At 54.1% G+C, this 18516-nt stretch overlaps 3 protein-coding genes and 1 non-coding gene across 4 annotated transcripts; 3 read left to right on the top strand and 1 right to left on the bottom strand.

The window, feature by feature from the left end:
* Nucleotides 1-356: 356 nt before the first annotated feature.
* COL26b_000926 (uncharacterized protein) lies at nt 357-4433 on the top strand (the record flags this gene model as incomplete). The annotated part of the gene is made up of 4 exons (XM_053173889.1): nt 357-1194; nt 1247-1279; nt 1336-3932; nt 3993-4433. The coding sequence occupies 4 exons, from the start codon at nt 357-359 to the stop codon at nt 4431-4433; spliced, it is 3909 nt and encodes a 1302-aa protein (XP_053042006.1).
* Nucleotides 4434-6414: 1981 nt separating this feature from the next.
* Nucleotides 6415-8456, bottom strand: COL26b_000927 (uncharacterized protein; the record flags this gene model as incomplete). Its single annotated transcript, XM_053173890.1, has 3 exons — nt 6415-6622; nt 7688-7707; nt 8370-8456. 3 exons carry the CDS (start codon nt 8454-8456, stop codon nt 6415-6417), a joined length of 315 nt encoding a protein of 104 aa, XP_053042007.1.
* Nucleotides 8457-9226: 770 nt separating this feature from the next.
* Nucleotides 9227-9318, top strand: COL26b_000928. The gene has a single exon. It is a non-coding gene; the product is annotated as a tRNA-His (tRNA).
* A 6102-nt stretch (nt 9319-15420) lies between these two features.
* On the top strand, nt 15421-16295 carry COL26b_000929 (uncharacterized protein; the record flags this gene model as incomplete). Its single annotated transcript, XM_053173891.1, has 4 exons — nt 15421-15539; nt 15712-15859; nt 15913-15967; nt 16069-16295. The coding sequence occupies 4 exons, from the start codon at nt 15421-15423 to the stop codon at nt 16293-16295; spliced, it is 549 nt and encodes a 182-aa protein (XP_053042008.1).
* Between the last annotated feature and the right edge of the window lie 2221 nt (nt 16296-18516).

Here is an 18516-nt window from a genome sequence, read left to right on the forward strand (position 1 = left end):
ACCTACCTACCTACCTACCTACCATCCCATACTTCACCCCCATCAGTCCTTCCTGCACCACCGCAGACAAGAGCGCCATCGTCTAACACGCGGCGAATCAACGAGGTTCGGGCGGTGAAAAGACTCTCGCCTATCCCACCACACCTCTCGCTGCTGTATTCACTTTGGTTCCAGGACTTGACCAGAGCTAATATGCTGCCGATTGCTCACGACTCCTTCTGAATCTATATCCGCCCCGTTCCTTTCCCACCGAACTACCCTCTGCGGCCTCCACTCCCTCGACCGCAAATACCTTTTCTCTACCAATTCCTTGAGCTGTCTCTCTCTGCTCAGGTTGTAAACTGTACAGAAACAGGATGGTCGACGACTCTGCTTTGGCCGCCGCGGCGGCCATCGTGCAATCCCTCGCCGCCGACGGCTCGACACCGATGTCCCTCCCCTTCAAGGCCGACGCGCGAATCGAGCTCCCCGGTCGTGACACCCCGGCGAAGCGCAGTCTGGAGGCCGAGTTGGCCAAGCTTGCCCAGAGAATCGAGAAGCTCGAGAACAGAGCCCACGCATCCGTCGCTTTCCCGGAAACCCCCAACGAGGTCCACGATTCCCTGTTCGGCGACGACTCCGAGGCCACATCGCCATCATCGTCAAATAGCCGCCCCATTCCCAGGCCAAAATTCCAACGCGAAGGTACCGCCTCAGACGACCCAAGCCTCGCAGGCAGCCCGCTGACTGATGAAGCCTTGGAAAGCTTGCAAGAGAAGGTACTTGATCAGGAGAAGGGCATTTCTAGCGCGAGACAGGAAATAAGTAGTGTTAGCGCCCAGCTTCTTGAGCAGAAGGAACTGCAAGAGCAGGCCTTCTTCAAGATCGAGCAAGAAAGAGTCGCTACCTTGGAACGGGAACTATGGAAACACCAAAAGGCCAACGAGGCCTTCCAAAAGGCCCTGCGGGAAATTGGTGAGATCGTTACAGCTGTCGCACGCGGAGACCTCTCCAAGAAGGTCCGCATGAACACCGTCGAAATGGACCCGGAAATCACTACTTTCAAACGGACAATCAACACCATGATGGATCAGCTGCAGGTATTCTCAAGCGAAGTCTCCCGCGTCGCCCGCGAGGTCGGAACCGAAGGTTTGCTCGGCGGTCAGGCCCGCATCGAAGGTGTCGATGGTACATGGAAAGAACTCACGGACAACGGTATGCATGCATCTCAATGCAGTCTTCAGTGCATAAGCTAACCAGACGACAGTCAACGTCATGGCTCAGAATCTCACGGATCAAGGTAAGTCGTCGATAACAACGGTCTTCGCGACATGTTCCGTCTGACAAAATGCGCAGTGCGCGAAATTGCATCGGTAACCACGGCTGTCGCCCACGGTGACTTGACCAAGAAGATTGAACGTCCTGCTCGTGGTGAAATTCTGCAACTGCAACAAACAATCAACACTATGGTGGATCAACTGCGGACATTTGCATCTGAGGTCACTCGCGTCGCCCGTGATGTCGGAACCGAGGGCATACTCGGCGGACAGGCTGATGTTGAAGGCGTCAAGGGCATGTGGAACGAATTAACGGTCAACGTCAACGCTATGGCAAACAATTTAACGACACAAGTGCGGGACATCATCAAGGTGACGACTGCCGTCGCCAAGGGAGATCTCACTCAAAAGGTTCAAGCGGATTGCCGGGGCGAGATCTTCGACCTCAAGTCTACCATCAACTCTATGGTTAACCAACTTCAACAATTTGCTCGGGAAGTCACCAAGATTGCCAGAGAGGTCGGCACCGAAGGCCGTCTCGGTGGTCAAGCCACCGTTCATGATGTCGAGGGAACTTGGAGAGACCTTACTGAGAACGTCAACGGTATGGCCATGAACTTGACAACGCAAGTTCGAGCCATTGCCAAGGTCACGACCGCCGTCGCCAACGGTGATCTCACAGAGAAAATCCGAGTGCCTGTCCGCGGTGAGATTCTTGATCTCAAGAACACCATCAACACTATGGTTGACCGTCTGGGCACGTTCGCTTTCGAGGTCAGCAAAGTCGCGAGGGAGGTCGGCACTGACGGAACTCTGGGCGGACAAGCTCAGGTCGACAACGTGGAAGGCAAATGGAAAGACCTCACAGAAAACGTCAACACCATGGCCTCAAACCTTACGTTACAGGTCCGCAGCATTTCAACCGTCACACAGGCTATTGCGAATGGCGACATGAGCCAGAAGATCGAAGTTGAGGCTCAAGGAGAAATCCGGGTTCTCAAAGAGACCATAAACAACATGGTTGACAGGCTTTCTAATTTCTGCAACGAAGTGCAGCGAGTAGCCAGAGACGTCGGTGTTGACGGCAAGATGGGTGCACAAGCAGACCCTGCCGGCTTGAAGGGTCGCTGGCGGGAGATCACGACGGACGTCAATACCATGGCCAGCAACTTGACGACTCAAGTGCGCGCATTCTCTGACATAACCAACCTGGCGACGGACGGGGACTTCACGAAACTCGTCGAGGTTGAAGCATCTGGCGAAATGGACGAACTGAAACGAAAAATCAATCAGATGGTGTCAAACTTACGGGATAGTATCCAGAGGAACACACAAGCTCGTGAGGCGGCAGAGTTGGCGAACAAGACGAAATCGGAGTTCCTGGCAAATATGTCTCACGAGATTCGCACACCCATGAACGGTATTATCGGCATGACACAACTCACCCTCGACACGGACTTGACACAATACCAGCGAGAAATGTTAAATATCGTCAACAGTCTTGCCAACAGTCTGCTCACGATCATTGACGACATTTTGGACTTGTCCAAAATTGAGGCTAGGAGGATGGTCATTGAGGAGATTCCGTACACTCTGCGTGGTACGGTCTTCAATGCTCTCAAGACCTTGGCTGTGAAAGCCAACGAGAAGTTCCTCGACCTCACGTACCGAGTAGACTCCTCAGTACCCGACCATGTCATTGGCGATTCGTTCCGTCTTAGGCAGATCATCCTGAACCTTGTCGGCAACGCCATCAAGTTCACCGAGCATGGAGAGGTCAGTCTTACAATTAAGAAGGCCGATCCGGTGGTTTGGAAGTGCAACCCCGACCAATATGCCATTGAATTCGTTGTTACCGACACGGGTATTGGCATCGCGGCCGACAAGCTCGACCTCATTTTCGACACTTTCCAGCAGGCCGATGGATCCATGACTAGAAAGTTCGGCGGCACCGGACTTGGTCTATCCATTTCGAAGCGTCTAGTGAAGCTCATGGGCGGTGACTTGTGGGTTAAGAGCCAGCACGGTCAGGGCAGTGAGTTCCACTTCACATGTCGCGTTCGCCTGTCAGATCTCGGCGTCGAGTCCATTGAGAAGCAGATCAAGCCCTACAAGGGTCACCAAGTTCTCTTCGTCGACAAGGCCCAGACCTCGTACGGCGAACAGATCCGGGACATGCTTCATAAGATCAGCCTGCAGCCCGTCGTTGTTCAGTCGGAAAAGGACCCATTGCTCACTGGAGTTCGAGACGCTCAAGCGATGCCATACGACGTTATTATCGTCGACTCCATCGACACCGCTCGCAGACTCAGGTCGGTGGATGACTTCAAGTACCTGCCTATCGTTCTGTTGGCGCCTGTCGTTCATGTGAACCTCAAGTCCTGCTTGGATCTGGGCATCACGTCGTATATGACAACACCATGCACAGCGGTTGACCTGGGCAATGGCATGATACCTGCCCTCGAGAACCGCGCCACGCCATCGCTTGCGGATAACACCAAGTCCTTCGAGATTCTGCTTGCAGAAGACAACCGAGTCAACCAGAGGCTTGCAGTCAAGATCCTCGAGAAGTACCACCACGTGGTCACTGTTGTCGGCAACGGTCTTGAAGCCGTCGAGGCAATCAAGCGGAAGAAGTTTGACGTCATCCTCATGGACGTACAAATGCCCATCATGGTAAGTCCCGGAATTTCTATTACATGTCTATCTTGATTGCGAGCTAACCCCACCCGGCAGGGCGGCTTTGAGGCAACTGGCAAGATCCGCGAGTATGAGCGAAGCCTTGGCTCGCATCGTACCCCTATCATTGCCCTGACAGCCCACGCCATGATGGGTGACCGTGAGAAGTGCATCCAGGCCCAGATGGACGAATACCTGTCCAAGCCCCTGCAGCAAAACCACCTCATCCAGACCATTCTCAAGTGTGCTACCCTGGGGGGTCAGCTGCTGGAGAAGAACAGGGAGAGAGATCTTGCTCAACAATCCAGGGTTAAGGCCACCGGGAATGAGCAACCTCAGTCTCACCTCCGCCCACCTCTGGAGAACCGAGCCTTTTCATCAATAGAACCAATGACAGGGCCTAGTCTGGCTAGCCCGTCCTTGGTCACGGCGGATCAGGAGGATCCCATAACTAGGGCACGTAACGGCCTTTCCGACTCGCGCAGCCTAACAAGCTAACTTGGTTTCTTGTTCGTGCGCGTAGCTGCTGCTGAGGTCACATAGTTCCTAACTGGGATGTGCAGGGACAGGCTCAGAAAAAACGCAAGTGGCGACCCGAGTAAGCCAAACGAGTAGCATCGTTTTACGAAGCAATACCCAAGAAAGATGGAGGAGCATTGGAGGATGGATACAGCACCTGGACGCCGCTGCTTGCTCAATTTATCCGACACATCTCTCCCATCACAACTGTTTACGAGCGGCACGACTCCTTCAAGCAGCAGAAGGCATTTCAAGACAAGAAGAAGCACTGTTTTCGAGTTTCGTTATAAAGACGGGTTGTGCATAGTGTGCAAGCACATGCGACAAGGGGGAGACAGTTTCTTTTTTGAGCACACTGGATCTCTTAAGATGCGTATGCACACAAGGGAGGGGGTCAATGGGATTATGGAGGTCGTTGGGAGTTTTTATCTTTATTTTGGTATTTCAGACAGGAGGGAGGGACAGGCGTCACACTGCCCGCATTCTTCACAATCTCGTTAACCTTCGATTGTAGTTTTACTGTTGGTACCCAGGGGTGGACAGACAGGAGGATGAGATGAAAGTTTCTGGCATCCACATATGGGCCTGCTGTGAATTTGGGTTGTCTCCTATATAGGGCGATTAGCTTAGCCCTCAGCTTGAACAGCTTTGGGCTGTGTCTGTTGGTTGGAAGGGCTATTTCGACGACGAAGACGAAGAATTGGGAAAGAAGTTTCCACTACTCAAGAACAGGCATTGACGGTTGATAGCGGGGAAAGATGGGATTCTGAATTTTCTTGATTTTCCTTTTCTCCTTGCTCAAATCAGGTTTACCAGCAACAAGGGCGTCAGATGGGTTGGGGGTCCCGAGACTACATCATTGATATCAAGAGAAGCAAGGCCGCCGTATAAGGAAAGGCTGAATTTGCCGAGCTCGTCGAAACAAATTACTGTCGTGATTGATGTCCATCTACACTATATTGAATTCGCCAACGATTGAATGTGAGGGAATCGTGCGAGGGGGATGTGAAGCAAACCAGCCGCACACGATGATGAGGGGGATGGGGGCGGGGGGCTCCATCCGAGCATCTCGCTCGCTCGCTCGCTCGCCGGCCGAAGGAGCGAGGGAGGGAAATCGGCCGCGAATTTAACAATCACACCACAAAAGGCATGCAATTCTGCGCTGGTCCTAAGCGGCATTCTACAAACCCATGTTTTTTTTTTCCCTGCCCCTCACTTGTTGACACTTTCCACCCCCTCCTCCGCAGCCCATAGCTTCTCTGCACCACCACACCATGGCATCAAAGTACCGGCCCAAATATCAAAAGTCACTTTGTTTTCCCTCCAAATCACCAGGCGACACACGCTAAAAAGACATCGCGATCACAAATCTGGGCAAGACGCAGGATGGCGAATATGTGTGATAAGTCCTAGGGGGCGATAATGTGTTGCAGCTGCAGATATTGGCCAGCCCTGGCGAGTGGCAAAAGAATGTTGACAGGAAAGAAAACAGACCACCCCATCCCCCTCCTCTCCCCTCCTCCCGCGTGCGTTTGACGCTTCCTACGATAATCACCGGCCGTCCAGAACCGCAAATCCGCACATCTTTTCCGATCAAACAGACGAATTATCGAGATAGGATGGGATGCAGTCGACAAGACGAGATGTGATAGGACAGGTCGGGGAGGAAGAGCCGGACCATGCTGATCAATACCGCCCCTGATCTCCGACAAGGGATCGTCGTGTCCGCCCACGCGGGAACTTGCCCCCAAATATCGCCACCCAGCGGTTTCCATACCAGCAATTGCAAATCCCCATGTTTTAGTCCGCCCTTAGCATCGATTCCCAGCACTGATCGTCGGATTTCAGGATCATGAAGAGAGGGCGACCAGCGGTACCGAAGAACATGAAAAGTGGTTATCGCTCCGTCTCTCGACCCACGTAAGTTCGTCACAACACTTTTGGAATCCGGCCTGTCCGTCTAAGGCTTCTTCGCCGCTCCTGAGGCATCGGGCCCGGACCCCTCATTGTGCTTCTGGCCGCTGGGGGTGTTTCCATTGTGGGTGTCGTTCGTGTCCTTCGGAGCTTCAGCTCCTCCTTCGGAAGATTCAAAGGCAGCTAGGAGGGCGTCCAGTCTATTCTCAAGGTTCGTCAGGTTCGCCTCGAGCGCGCTGGCAGCCTGCTCGCCTCTGTTTGCGGTTCTCGGTTAGTCCAATATCTGAATTTCGGCGTGGAGAAAAAGCGGTCACGAGGACGCGGCTGGAAGGGCAAATATGAATGGGAATCTATCTTTTCCGCATCGCCGCTTGGCTGGACCGGACGCAAGAGAGAGGGGTTGGTGGCTATTAGGGAGGGGGGTTTGGCAGTCCATGCCAGACACGAAAGAATGGCCTCGAACATCGAGATGGCCACCAGCTGAGACCGGAACGGGAGCTTTATCCCCGTGTGAGAACTGTTGAAAGCGCGTTCATCCCTGGGTTCTGGGCGGACGGTCTGACTAGAGGGCCTAGAACCTTTCCCGAGGTGGCTGCTTTGCTGGGGGAGCGGTAACCGAAAGCCCTCATCTCACGCTGTCTGGTGACGGGAGGATTTGGACACAGTCGTACCACAGCCCATTACCCCTCCTTCAACTCTACCTGGTAAAGAGACCGGCAAGTGTCTCGCTTCGATGCATCGTCCTAGACAAAAAACATCACGAGCGGAGCGGTAGGGAGTGGCGAGCAAATTGATGGTATCGATGGCTTTTCTTTCTGTTGGAAAATTGCCATGGAGATTGTGGTTTGGCCATATCCAAATCTGAAAAGGCCTGGGTTGGTCCAGACCGCAATCCTCAGCCGGAAACGAGATGCACCTGCGCCCACCGAAGTCCGAGGAGCCCAGGGCTGCGGACGTTATTCCGTAAAAAAGTGATCAGAAAGCTGTTGGCGACCTGGTGTTGCTGCGCAGCGCAGGGATCCGAAAGCAGATTGGGCGAGGTGCTGCACTCTGTGCTTCACTGCGCTGTGCTGTGGATGGTTGGCTGTGGCGCTCGCCCGGGTTCATTCCTCCTAAGCGCACTTTGCAGCTTCGGAGGCAGCTCCGTCTTCAAGCCCAGGGTGCAAACATGCCATTCCGACTGTTGTGGTAGGGGAAGAGGGGCGTTTCAATGGCTCACACCTAGGGGGCGCATGCAGAAAGGCAGTGCTGGCATTCGCCCTTCCAGAAAAGGGAGCGGGGAGGGAGAAGATGGAAAAATGCTCGTTGATTGAGCGTACCTTTGGAGGTCCTTGTAGGCCTAGAACGCGCCCCAAACGTGGTCAGCCCTGGAAAAGTGAAAAAGGGGGGGTATCCCATAGATAGTCACATCCTGCCACCCCCTTCTACCGCAGTGCCGCTGGGCCCTTGCCTTAGTGGTTATGCTCTCTGCTCTCTCTCATACTCGCAAAGTGCTTGCTCTTTGCGGCGGGCAGGCGGGCTCGCTACTCCTCAAGTCCTCGGCTGCAACACCGGGAACCAGCAACCAAGTCAACCCAACCAACCGGCGGCTCGCTGGTTGTTGCCGTCTCGACACATCATCGGTCCTGGACCCCACCTTAACGCCCACAACACAGGGGAGGGCCCAGACCGCTCCAGTTCCGATGGATGGGAACTTTGAGCGAATCAGCGAGCGTGACAAAATAACGGCGAATGGGTCTCAATGGTGCAGGAGCGCCGGGGAGAGGAGCGGAGCGTGGCGTAGGCCCGGAATTGAGAAGCTGAGGAGGAGCGAGCCTGAGAACCGAGGATGAGAGCGAAAGTGAGAGACAAACCACGGTGACCGAGGACCCAGGGGAGGAGGACGGGGCGGACGCCGGTTGAAAGCTCGAGGCAGAAGTTCTGCATAAGCATGACCCCCCGGCAGCCCCCTTGCTCTGTCGGGGTTCTAAAAAAGCGCAGATACGGGCTATTCGTACATACCTGGGCGATGTTGTCCACCGACGAGTCGTTGTCGGGCCTGGTCGTAGTCGCGGAGGCGGACTCGGGCTCCTGAGACGCTGGGGCCATGTTCGGAGACGGCGACGGGGCGAGCGAATGGAGGGCTTTTGGAGGTAGGGAAAAAAATAGCTGGAAAAATCAGTAGAATGTGGCCTGATTTGGGGGGCCGGTGATGGAGTGTCGCCCTCTTTTTCTGTATCCGGGCTCTTTCGCCTTTTGTTGTAAGTCTGCCGTAATGTGGGAAATGCGGATACCCTCTCTTCAACGCTCGATGCCTGAACCACGCGGGCTGGGAGATACGCGGTAGTGTGTTCGTACTTCGTAGCTTCTTTCACAAGGAGACCCCCTCAAAAGCGGATTTCTCGAGGCTATGGCGGGAGAGTCGTGTGAATTCGGTTTGGCTCAGGAAGGCGTGTTGTGTTGGCGGTGGCCTGAGCTTAGTGAGGCTGGAGGAATTCGGTAATGCCGAGCGAATGGCGAAAATTCGGTGTCGTCTCAAGGGTCTGTTAACACGGGTTTTCTAGGATGGAGGAATGGGATTTTGTAAGGACTTGGGCGGAATTTTTGACGTCGGGCGACAGAATTGCCGTCATGGCTCAAACCCCTCACTTCCTTCCCAAAACACTGGGACACACAGACCGGGTGGGGGTCCTCCTTCTGTTTGCTTTGCTTAGGTGATGCCTTCCCTTATGTGCGCTCTTGCCTGAGGTGAAGCAACTGGGATGCCACTGGGCAGGTGCCACGCGAAAAGATGGAGGCCACTGCCCGCAAGGATGCACGCACTTGCACTCACACCTTTATAGCCTGTTGAAAGAGGGCGACTTTCAACTTCTTTGGTCGCCCAGATCGTCTAGTTGGTTAGGATGATACGTTGTGGTCTCCATCACTCAGCGATACCGTGTTGACGGCGGTTCGAATCCGCCTCTGGGCACTACACTTTTTGCGTCTGATTCCCCGGTGCACGTTAAGCAATCGGCCGATTCCAGCCAGCTTTCTTTTTCGCCTGGACCAATTGCCTCATTCCCCAGTTGTTCATCGAGATGGGCTTTCTCGAACAGATGACTCCTAGGCTGCATCTGGCAACAAAGTTGTTTATACATGACCAATGGCCGTGATACGCCATACATCCTTGAGAAAGATTCAGATACAACCTAGACATGGGACACGATAGCAAGGGTCCAAAACTATCGCGGCCCATTCGGCTGAAGGTAATCACAGCACCTGACTCTTTCAGTCGATCGTCATTCGGTAGTTGGATGGCTGAGATGGCCTGCTCTTCCTGAATGAGCCAACTCATGCTCAGATTCCAAAGCTTAAGGTCAAGAAGTATCATGACCGGCGGTACCATCGCATCGAAGTGCATCGGCGTTGGTCTGATGTTGTCGCATCCTGGAAGGCCGCCGTCAGGCTATTCTATTCGTACCTGTGCATAGTTATTGAATGACCACCGGAGTGCACGCCGAAGGCGCAGCCAATGCCGTGCCTGCTTGGCCTGTCAGCAGCTTCAGTGGGTGTGGTGGGTGTGTGACTGTGTAAGTGCCTGTAGAGCATCGGTACGGCGAGCGCATGCCTGGCCACATACGGATACCTTGCCTTAGCATCTGAGCTGCCATCCAGGTCCAGCCTTCAAGCCTCGAGGTGGACTGCTGAGAGAAGCCTGTCAGGCTGTCCAGAGACTGTGCTGCTGTAGGGTCTGCAAAGATGTAAAACGATACGAAGCCTGCTGAAGCGCGAAAAGTGGAAGCTGAAGACCAAGACAGATGCGAGTTCTTGTCGCTGCACGAGGCCTTGGTATCGATACTTGGAGCGGGTACCTGGCGACTTCCATTCGCTTTCTCCTCAGGCATGTTGCTAGGTCGCTCCACTTAGCAGTTGGGAGACCGGAAACTGTCAACCTTCCCCTTACTAGGCTCGTCAATGGCGCACTTGCTTTTTCTTGGAGATTCCATCTGACTGTTCGATGCCGCAGCCCAAGCCCAGATATCGACCAAAACCCCTCCGCACACAGATCGGATTTTCAGAGACTTTCATCGAGAACCATCAGATCCCAAACAAAGCACATGGGATGCTACCCCTTCTGACGCACTGGCGTCCAATCTTCTCGAGCACAACTGGTGGCATTTGCTGAATCTCGATGACTTGGAATGGGCGTTCGAGGATCGAGATGTTGATTTCACCGTGTGCGACAACCACCACACCCTTCCGTAACATACGGTTGGTACCCTCACTGTCGCTGCTGCCTCTGCCGCTGGATCATCGCGATCGTCTGTGCCGCCGTCCTACATCTATCAGACACCACAAAATATAGGCCATGGAGGTGACACTACCATGACGAAGAGTCACTGCTCAAAAGGCCCAGCAGCGAAACTCGATTGACGATCCTGTAGCCTTGGTGTCAGTGTTCGTACTATCGTACTGTCCATGCTGGTGTTTTGTTTCCTCTTCCCATGTCTCCCACACCAACAGTCTCCATTCGGTCGGCGCCTGGAGAAGCCGATCGCTCCTCGATGCGCGCACATCACCTCTTTGCCCATTTCTCTGCCCGCTATTTCCCATCTTTGATGAAACTGTGGCCCGCGAGCGCCTTGCCGTTACCTACAACCTAACGTCAGTCGGCATGGCCATCAGGCCCCAAGGACCCCAGTGAAGTGGTAGGTTCCGAAAGCCACGCGCCGCATCGAATCTACGTCACGGCGGGAAGCCTATCGATGGTCGAGTTGGGAGGTGACTTGCGCATCGGTGCTTTGTAACGCTACCACTTGACGTGTAGCGCGTTCCGCAGCGAAACCCTCTGCCCTTAATTGGAAAATCGATAGGCCGACGCCCTCCCCCATCCTTCTCGGTCGGATTGGAGTGTGCATACGGTAGGGTAGCGTCGACAAGAATGTTGGCCTTTGAATACCTAGTGGCTGCGTTCGGTTTGCTGGCCCAGACGTTCGCTCAGCGTTCGCTTGAAGAGTCCAGAACGTTCAGTTAACGTCCCGGACGAGCGAGGGCCCATAACCATGACGATTGATGCATGGATAAACAACAGTGCAACAGCTTAGTTGCACTTGCCCTCGGACGAGGCGAGGTGGTGCTGCCATCAGAACTCTGCGTCGTTCCATATTTTTCAGAGCTTAATGAAGCTGACAGGTCATCGTCGATGTCCTGATATTCATCAAGGCCGAACGTGGTTGTGGATATCCCGTGTGAGCTAGTCCTAGGCAGAGTGGCAGAACATGGTTGATGAAGTATCCGTGATCCTTGAGACGGGCTGCCTGGAGAGTGTGCCCCGGCGTCACATCTGCAGGACGAGCAAGTCAACGTCGGAAAACCATTCTGGATGCAAGTTTCCATTCCATGACCTTGGCAAATGGGGCATCTCTGCGTCTGGATCATGGACCTCGGTGTCGCTGGCCTTGGTCCGCGTCTGGCTTGGGCGGGCGAGTGGTCATGGTCGAGGTCGAGATGGCCCAAGTTCCAGAACGCTTTGATGGATTGTGGGGCCGTGACGACCCGGTCAAGGTGCATGCACTTCTCAGCCTCACACCCGACAATGGGTGACTGAGAGGTAAGAAAATTGGAAATGCCATTTGCGGCCAAATGCGCAATCACCGGCTGACGATGGCTTTTGGTGGCCCCCTTTGCCACAAAACGAAATTCCCGATCGTGCACTGATGGGGCGCACAGTTACCGGGTGAGCCAACGGCGAATTGGCCCGGCGCCTTCCTGCGTTTCACCGCATGGATGTGCCATCAGTAATCAAGAACCCGATGCGCCCTAGAAGGGACTGCCGTGTGATGTTGGCGAGCGCCTGTCCTGTAATGATAGGAAGCCTCGTGAGGAAGTGTTGTTTTTGTGACCTCTCAAGATGTCGCCCGTCTTGGGAGCGGCTGGATGACAAGCCGTCGAAACAGCAGTGCTTCGCTCGCTTGAGTGGGCACTCCCGTCCAACACACAGCCAGTAAGAAGACGAGTTTATTTCCACGGGGTTTCTTCCGCAAAACCCAGAGACGGCGAACGTGACTGTCGGCGTCGCAGCCGTGTATGCGATCGCATGGCAGTCATGGTTCGCCGGCCGTTGTCTCACCCGCGCCGTACAGTTGGATACGGCGCCTTGCCTGCGGACGACAGCAGGCGGTGGTGACCTACACAGTAAGGCAGGTTGGTAAGGTAAGGTAGCCCAGGCTGTGAATGCCGCGAGGTAGACGGGTACTCTGTCCCCGAATGTGATAGTAGCGTGCCAATGTGGGCTGTAGGGTGCTGTAATGGCCAGATACGTCCGCGTGAGTGTGCTACGGCAGGGGTGGTAGCGGCTTTCGATCGCGGCGCAATTCTCGATTTCAGGTTCCTTTGCGCCCATGGATGGATGCTCCGTCTCCCCGCATAGAGGCGTGGGTTTAGCCATGTTGGGTTTGCCTGGTCAAACGCTGACACGTCGAGAAGCGCGACTCTGGCGTGTCTGGGGCAGGCTTCTTGAAGTGCAGGTCGACCGACGGTGGTGGAAGTCGAGCATCGAGATCCAGGTCCACGAGCTGGGCTGCTTGATTTCTCGACCTTCATCTAACCCAGGCGACGGTATGTGTCTCTGGAGGACTGCAGGGTTGTTCATGGTGTCGGATTCTTCTCCCTCGCTTCTTCATGGGCTGGTCATTGCTGATATGGGATCCACCACAGCTACGTGATGTCGCATCTCCTGCCGCCCATGGTTGTGGTCGCGGCCATGGTCTTTTGTGGGAGTCTCGAATCTTGAATCTTGAACGGCGGTATTGGGTGATGACGGTATGCCAGGTATCTCGACCACGGATTCTCTGCAGCGAATTGTGGACCGTCGCTGGCAGCCAGCCAGCCAGCCAGCCGTCTCTAGCGGTCGAGGTCGAAGCCTGTTTCCATTGTTGTCGAGCTGAAGAATGTCTGCTCAGAGACAGCGGAATTACCCGCATCCAATGTTCTCAAGAGCCCGAACGTAGCCGGGGTAGAGAACGCTGGAAGAAGGTACGGAGTGAGGTAAAAGCAGGTACGAACCAGACTCAGGTAATGGAGGTTGGTACAGTCGCTGTTGATGGAGGCACGGATCACCCACAGCGGTAACCCAGTGCTAAACGTCTACTGCAAGTCTTCGGGCATCCTATCGCGGAATACAGCGTGAGAGCGAGCCAGGTGAGAGTGACAGAGGGGCGTGGATGGACGTTGTTGACCTGAACACCAACGCCAGCCCAGCCCATTCCTGACGGACTGAAGTGCGCTGAACTGAGATGGACTGGACCCGTGCCTCGTACGGGCTACGAGATACAGCTGGTTAGCTGCCGAAGGCGGTTCAGGGCACTTGACGCATGTACCGGTACGCCCCTCTCAGGTATCCAGAGTTCCTCCTCCCCCCCCCAAGCGGCCGTTTCCTGTTCCTGACTCGTCAAGCATCCCGGTCTGCCATGGGCTAGGAAGCCCCCCATGGTCACTGCTGGACGAATCCCGCTTTTATTTGCGATGGGCTTCCAGTAAAACCTCGTCGTGACGGTGTTGGATTCCTCAAAAGTCGGTTTCTGCGATCAGACGCCAGGGAGCTTACGGTGTCGTCCTGGGTGCCTTGGACTACACAAACAACCATCCGCCTGTTAACTCTGGTGGCCCATACCTGACCTGCCTGTACTTGTTAGGTAGCTCTCCAGCTGCTTCTGCTTCTGCTTCTTGTCCTGCATCTTTCTGCCTTACCTACCTACCTACCTACTACCGACGTACTATGCAGTCTAATAAGGTAGTGATAGAGGGCAAAGGAAAGACATGCCACCCCGGATCACACTTCTGCGGCAACGTCTGAGGCTACTTCAATACACACCCACCCGACAGATTCCCTTTTGACACCTCTGACCTCACCTTTCAATTTGCGTCGATCACCGCGGGGCTGGTACTAGCTCGCACCTCGATAAACGGTTCCCTTCCGTCTTCACCTCGTCATCCTGTCACTCACGCTTTTGGACCGAAAACTCGCGCTCCGTTCTTCCATCACCTTTCGCACCGTCGACAGACCCCCCCTGGTGTTTCTTCACCGTTCCCAATTTCGAACAACCCCAGGGGAGACAAGAAAAAAAGACTTTTGCTGGCGGGCCTTTCGTCTTTTCTTCCCCAAACCCAGCCTCTTCCTTCTCCTTGAACAAGCAACACTCGGAGTCTCGATACACGACGACGACTTCCACGCCCACTTTGACGCGCCGACATCTCTCCTGGTTTCAATAGATCCCTTCTCTCTCTGGCAACGCCAATTCTGTCTGCCTTTCCCTATCCTTCATGCGCTTGTAGTAGACTGCTGCCAGGCTTAGAAAGCAAGAAAACCCCATCGCTTCTGTACGTATCCTCTCCCGATTTCACTGTTCCAGTTTCCTTGTCAGTGTACGCAGTACGCAACACGCGGTACACTCTACACACACACACACACATATCCATCCATCCCACCCGATTCTTGAAAGCCCCTCTCTGCTTGGTCCATCCCGTTGTCCCACACCCAAGAGCTCGGTCTCCTTCACCATGTCATCGAGATCCCTCTTTACATTGCAGCCACCATATTGGTATATCCACGCCAGGCCTGCCGCATGCCTCCGTCCCTATCACTCTCCGTTAATAACCTCGACATAACAGACCGTCGCCTATTTCACGAAAAAGGCATCGACATCGACCAACACAGCGCTTTCGCACCATCATCGTCGCCCGGAGCGCAGAGCATTTCGAGAGTACACGTCCTCGTCGCCTCATCGCCCTCGCCTCCCCGCCTAGTGGACGCGACTTGATTTTCGCCGGAATTTTCCAATGACTGTTAGCTGGACAGAGAGGGACTAGAAGTGCTTCGACTTCGAACGAGGGAAAACGGCGCGAATCGTCTCCAACAGACGATTAGATCAGATGGGAACGAATTGACCGACGGAAAACGAACCTTCAACGCTGGTTAATCGAGGCACTCCCTGAACAGCCTCAACGCCGTATATTGCCGTGTATCGAGACGCGCACACCACGAGCACTCGCCCAACAACCAGCCCAATTCAGAGGCACAAATATTGCCACGATGGCCCAAAATCTGGAGAGCATCTTTCAGGAGCTGGGCATTTCCCAGTATCTCGACATCTTTCTGGAGCAAGGATTTGACACGTGGGACACGATTTTGGATATCACGGAATCCGACCTGTCAGTAGCACATCGCCCTCGACGATGCGCACCATAGACTAACGTATGCCTCAGCGACGCACTTGGTGTCAAGTTGGGCCACAGACGTGTAAGGAGCTGGCATGTACTCTGATGTCAACGGGAGATTCTAACATCGGGGACAGAAATTGCAGAGGCGCATAGCCAACTCCAGGGGCCACGCTCCCGATGTGTCCCTAGTATCACCAACGAGAGCAAGCGTAGAAGAGCCCAAGACCGAGACGCAGCGGCCCGATCAACCGCGGCCCGAGAACAAAGAGGGCCCAATTCAAGCCAAGCGCAAATACCGACGACACCCAAAGGTATGTGTCGAGCAACTGCTTTGTATGGGAAATATGCACTGACAACTCGTCAGCCGGATGAGAATGCGCCAGAGCGCCCCCCTTCTGCCTATGTATTATTTTCCAACAGTAAGCCTGATTGGTAGCGTGAAAGAGAGGTCACATAACTAACTCGGGATCAGAAATGCGCGACGAGTTGAAAGGTCGCAATTTGACTTTTACCGAAATAGCCAAATTGGTTGGTGAGCACTGGCAGAACCTCACTCCCGCAGAAAAGGAACCGTATGAAACCTCGGCTCTGAAAGCAAAGGAGAAGTACAACCATGATTTGGCCGAGTACAAGAAGACTCCGGAGTTCAGAAAGTACACGGCATACCTCGCAGACTTCAAGGCCAGGCAAGCCAGCGCTAATCAAGGTGAGATGCTATGCTTTATTCCAACTCCCATGCACTACTAATGCATTCTCAGCCAAAGAGTCATCCAAACGTCAGAAACTCGACTCCGGGGTTCGACTAACCAACGGAAGTGCAAGCGCAACACCAGGAAGTTTGAGCAGTACTGGCAGCGGAACCGAGAGTCAACCAGGAAGCGAACCGCCTCCGAACAGAAAGCAACGTGTAGGGTCTGTCGTTTCGTTATCTGAGTCACAATACTCGACGGCTGTCCCCACGCCTATTTCGCAACATCAACATCCAGCCGATGAGGCGGTGCACTCACCTACCAGCACTCAGTTCGATCGCGAGAGCCTGCACTCGACAAGTCCTCGCGCAACCCACAGCCGGAGTCGTCGCCCAACATGGACCGACACGCAATCCAACCCCGAGGCTGTCCCAACTCAAGTGCTTCCTTCAATCTCTTCGTTTTCGGGTGTGTTACCATCGTTGAATGGTGCTTCGAGATCGCCCGAGATGATGAATGGCTTTGGTTATGCACCTTCGAGACATCCTAACTCTCTCCCACCTCCACTTCCTTCCGCAGGCAGTACTGCCTCATCCGGCTCCGCACCGTCGTATCCTCATACGCCTAGTCACAACCCTCTCCCGATCCATGCTTTGTGCAGCAACGAGGGCAAGGTTTCTCCAGTTTCTCAACCTCCCCGGGCAGCCGTATTTGAAGTGCAACCACCACCTTTCCCTGCGGGCCCACCACCTCCACTCCAGGAACAAAAATCAATGTTCCCCCATATGCCCACCGTCGCCCAAAACGGTCGGAATGGTATGTTCACCCCTCAAGAGTACCGCTTTCCTCAGGGCTAACAAGATTCAAGGATACCACTCGCCACCGCAGCTGTTGCGGTTCCAGTCCAGTTCATCCTCATCGGGAACTGAGGGGTCTATAGCTCCTTCACACGCACCCTCACATGCCTCCTCGCAGACCTCACTGGGGGCCCAAGACCGAAGCACTCCGAAACTTGATGGGTTGAACCAACTGTCACGCGCAGCTGAGTTGTTGAATAACAGACGTTGAGAAAATGTCGTAGTGGATGTAGCCACCATTTGATGTTGTTGAAGAAAAGGAGTGTTGAGACAGTGGCATTTTTCTTGTTGCCGGGCCGCGGGCCTTCCTGAGGAGCTTTCACCCGCCTGCTTATTTTCGTCGATGTGGATATGTTGAGTCTATCGAATCTGGACAGCTAGGGTGGTGTGTTCGACTATCTGAAATACCCTCATGAGTTGGCATCTTGCTGGGCATTGTTTTTGGGAAACTTTATGGCGGCGTATTTGGAAGCCCCCTCACTGGCGTTCTTGGGTATGGCGGACCTTGGATATTTTCTTTCTTGCCTAAGCAGGCTATGAGTTGTGCGATACGACCAGACGATATGGTTCATCTTGAAAGGAAACGGAAACTGGGTTGAAAATGGCATGACAAGAGGGAAGCTTCTTGGTAGCCAGAGATGCTGAAAATCATATAAACAGTGTAAAGAAAAAAGGTCTGAATCAACAGGATATGGTATGAGATAGCAGGACAGACGGCAGTGGAATGTACAAATTGAACGAAATACTGTCCCGTGTTGATCAGGTTGATGGGTGACTGGCCCAAGAACTGCGTACCATGGGTAGGAAAAAGGATGATCTCAAATGGACAAGATGGAAAAGAGGTGACGTAAATGAGAAAGATGTGGTGGGAAGACGCCCTTTTTACTTCTTGTCCACCAGACGTCCAAGTTCCCCGAGCCCAAGCCCAACCAAGCTTGAGGCAGACACACAAGCAGCAAGCCAGGGAAGCGAGTAGCATATGCGGACGGCCGCTAGGTGGATAAGGTGACGAGCAACCAACGAGGCAGGCGCATGGCGCATGGTGCGTGTGTATGTGTGTGCAGGTTTAAGGGTCCCCCTCCCCCAGTCGCGAATAGCGAATAAGCAAGGTGAAAGGGGTCCCTGTTTCGTTTTGTCTGGCGCGTCGGTCGAACCCCGCCTGGCACATACATCATTCCCATGCAGGTCAAGTCAGTTCATACCTTACCACCGCATCCATTTCGCACTTATTCCCAGAGCCTCCAACGTCATCGTGTGCTCAAAATTTCGGGGTCCTCCCCTCCCCGGCCCTCAAAAACTTGCTGTGTAGATTGCCTTTCCGAGCCTTGGCGCACAGACCGAGCGAGGACCCTTGTAGTATTATTGTCTGCCCCCCTTGCCGTGTGAGTGAACACTGCATGCTGAACCAGTGAAGCTCGACTC

Source organism: Colletotrichum chrysophilum (genome assembly GCF_026319265.1).
Source record: "Colletotrichum chrysophilum strain AFK26 chromosome Unknown scaffold_4, whole genome shotgun sequence".
Classification (NCBI taxonomy): domain Eukaryota; kingdom Fungi; phylum Ascomycota; class Sordariomycetes; order Glomerellales; family Glomerellaceae; genus Colletotrichum; species Colletotrichum chrysophilum.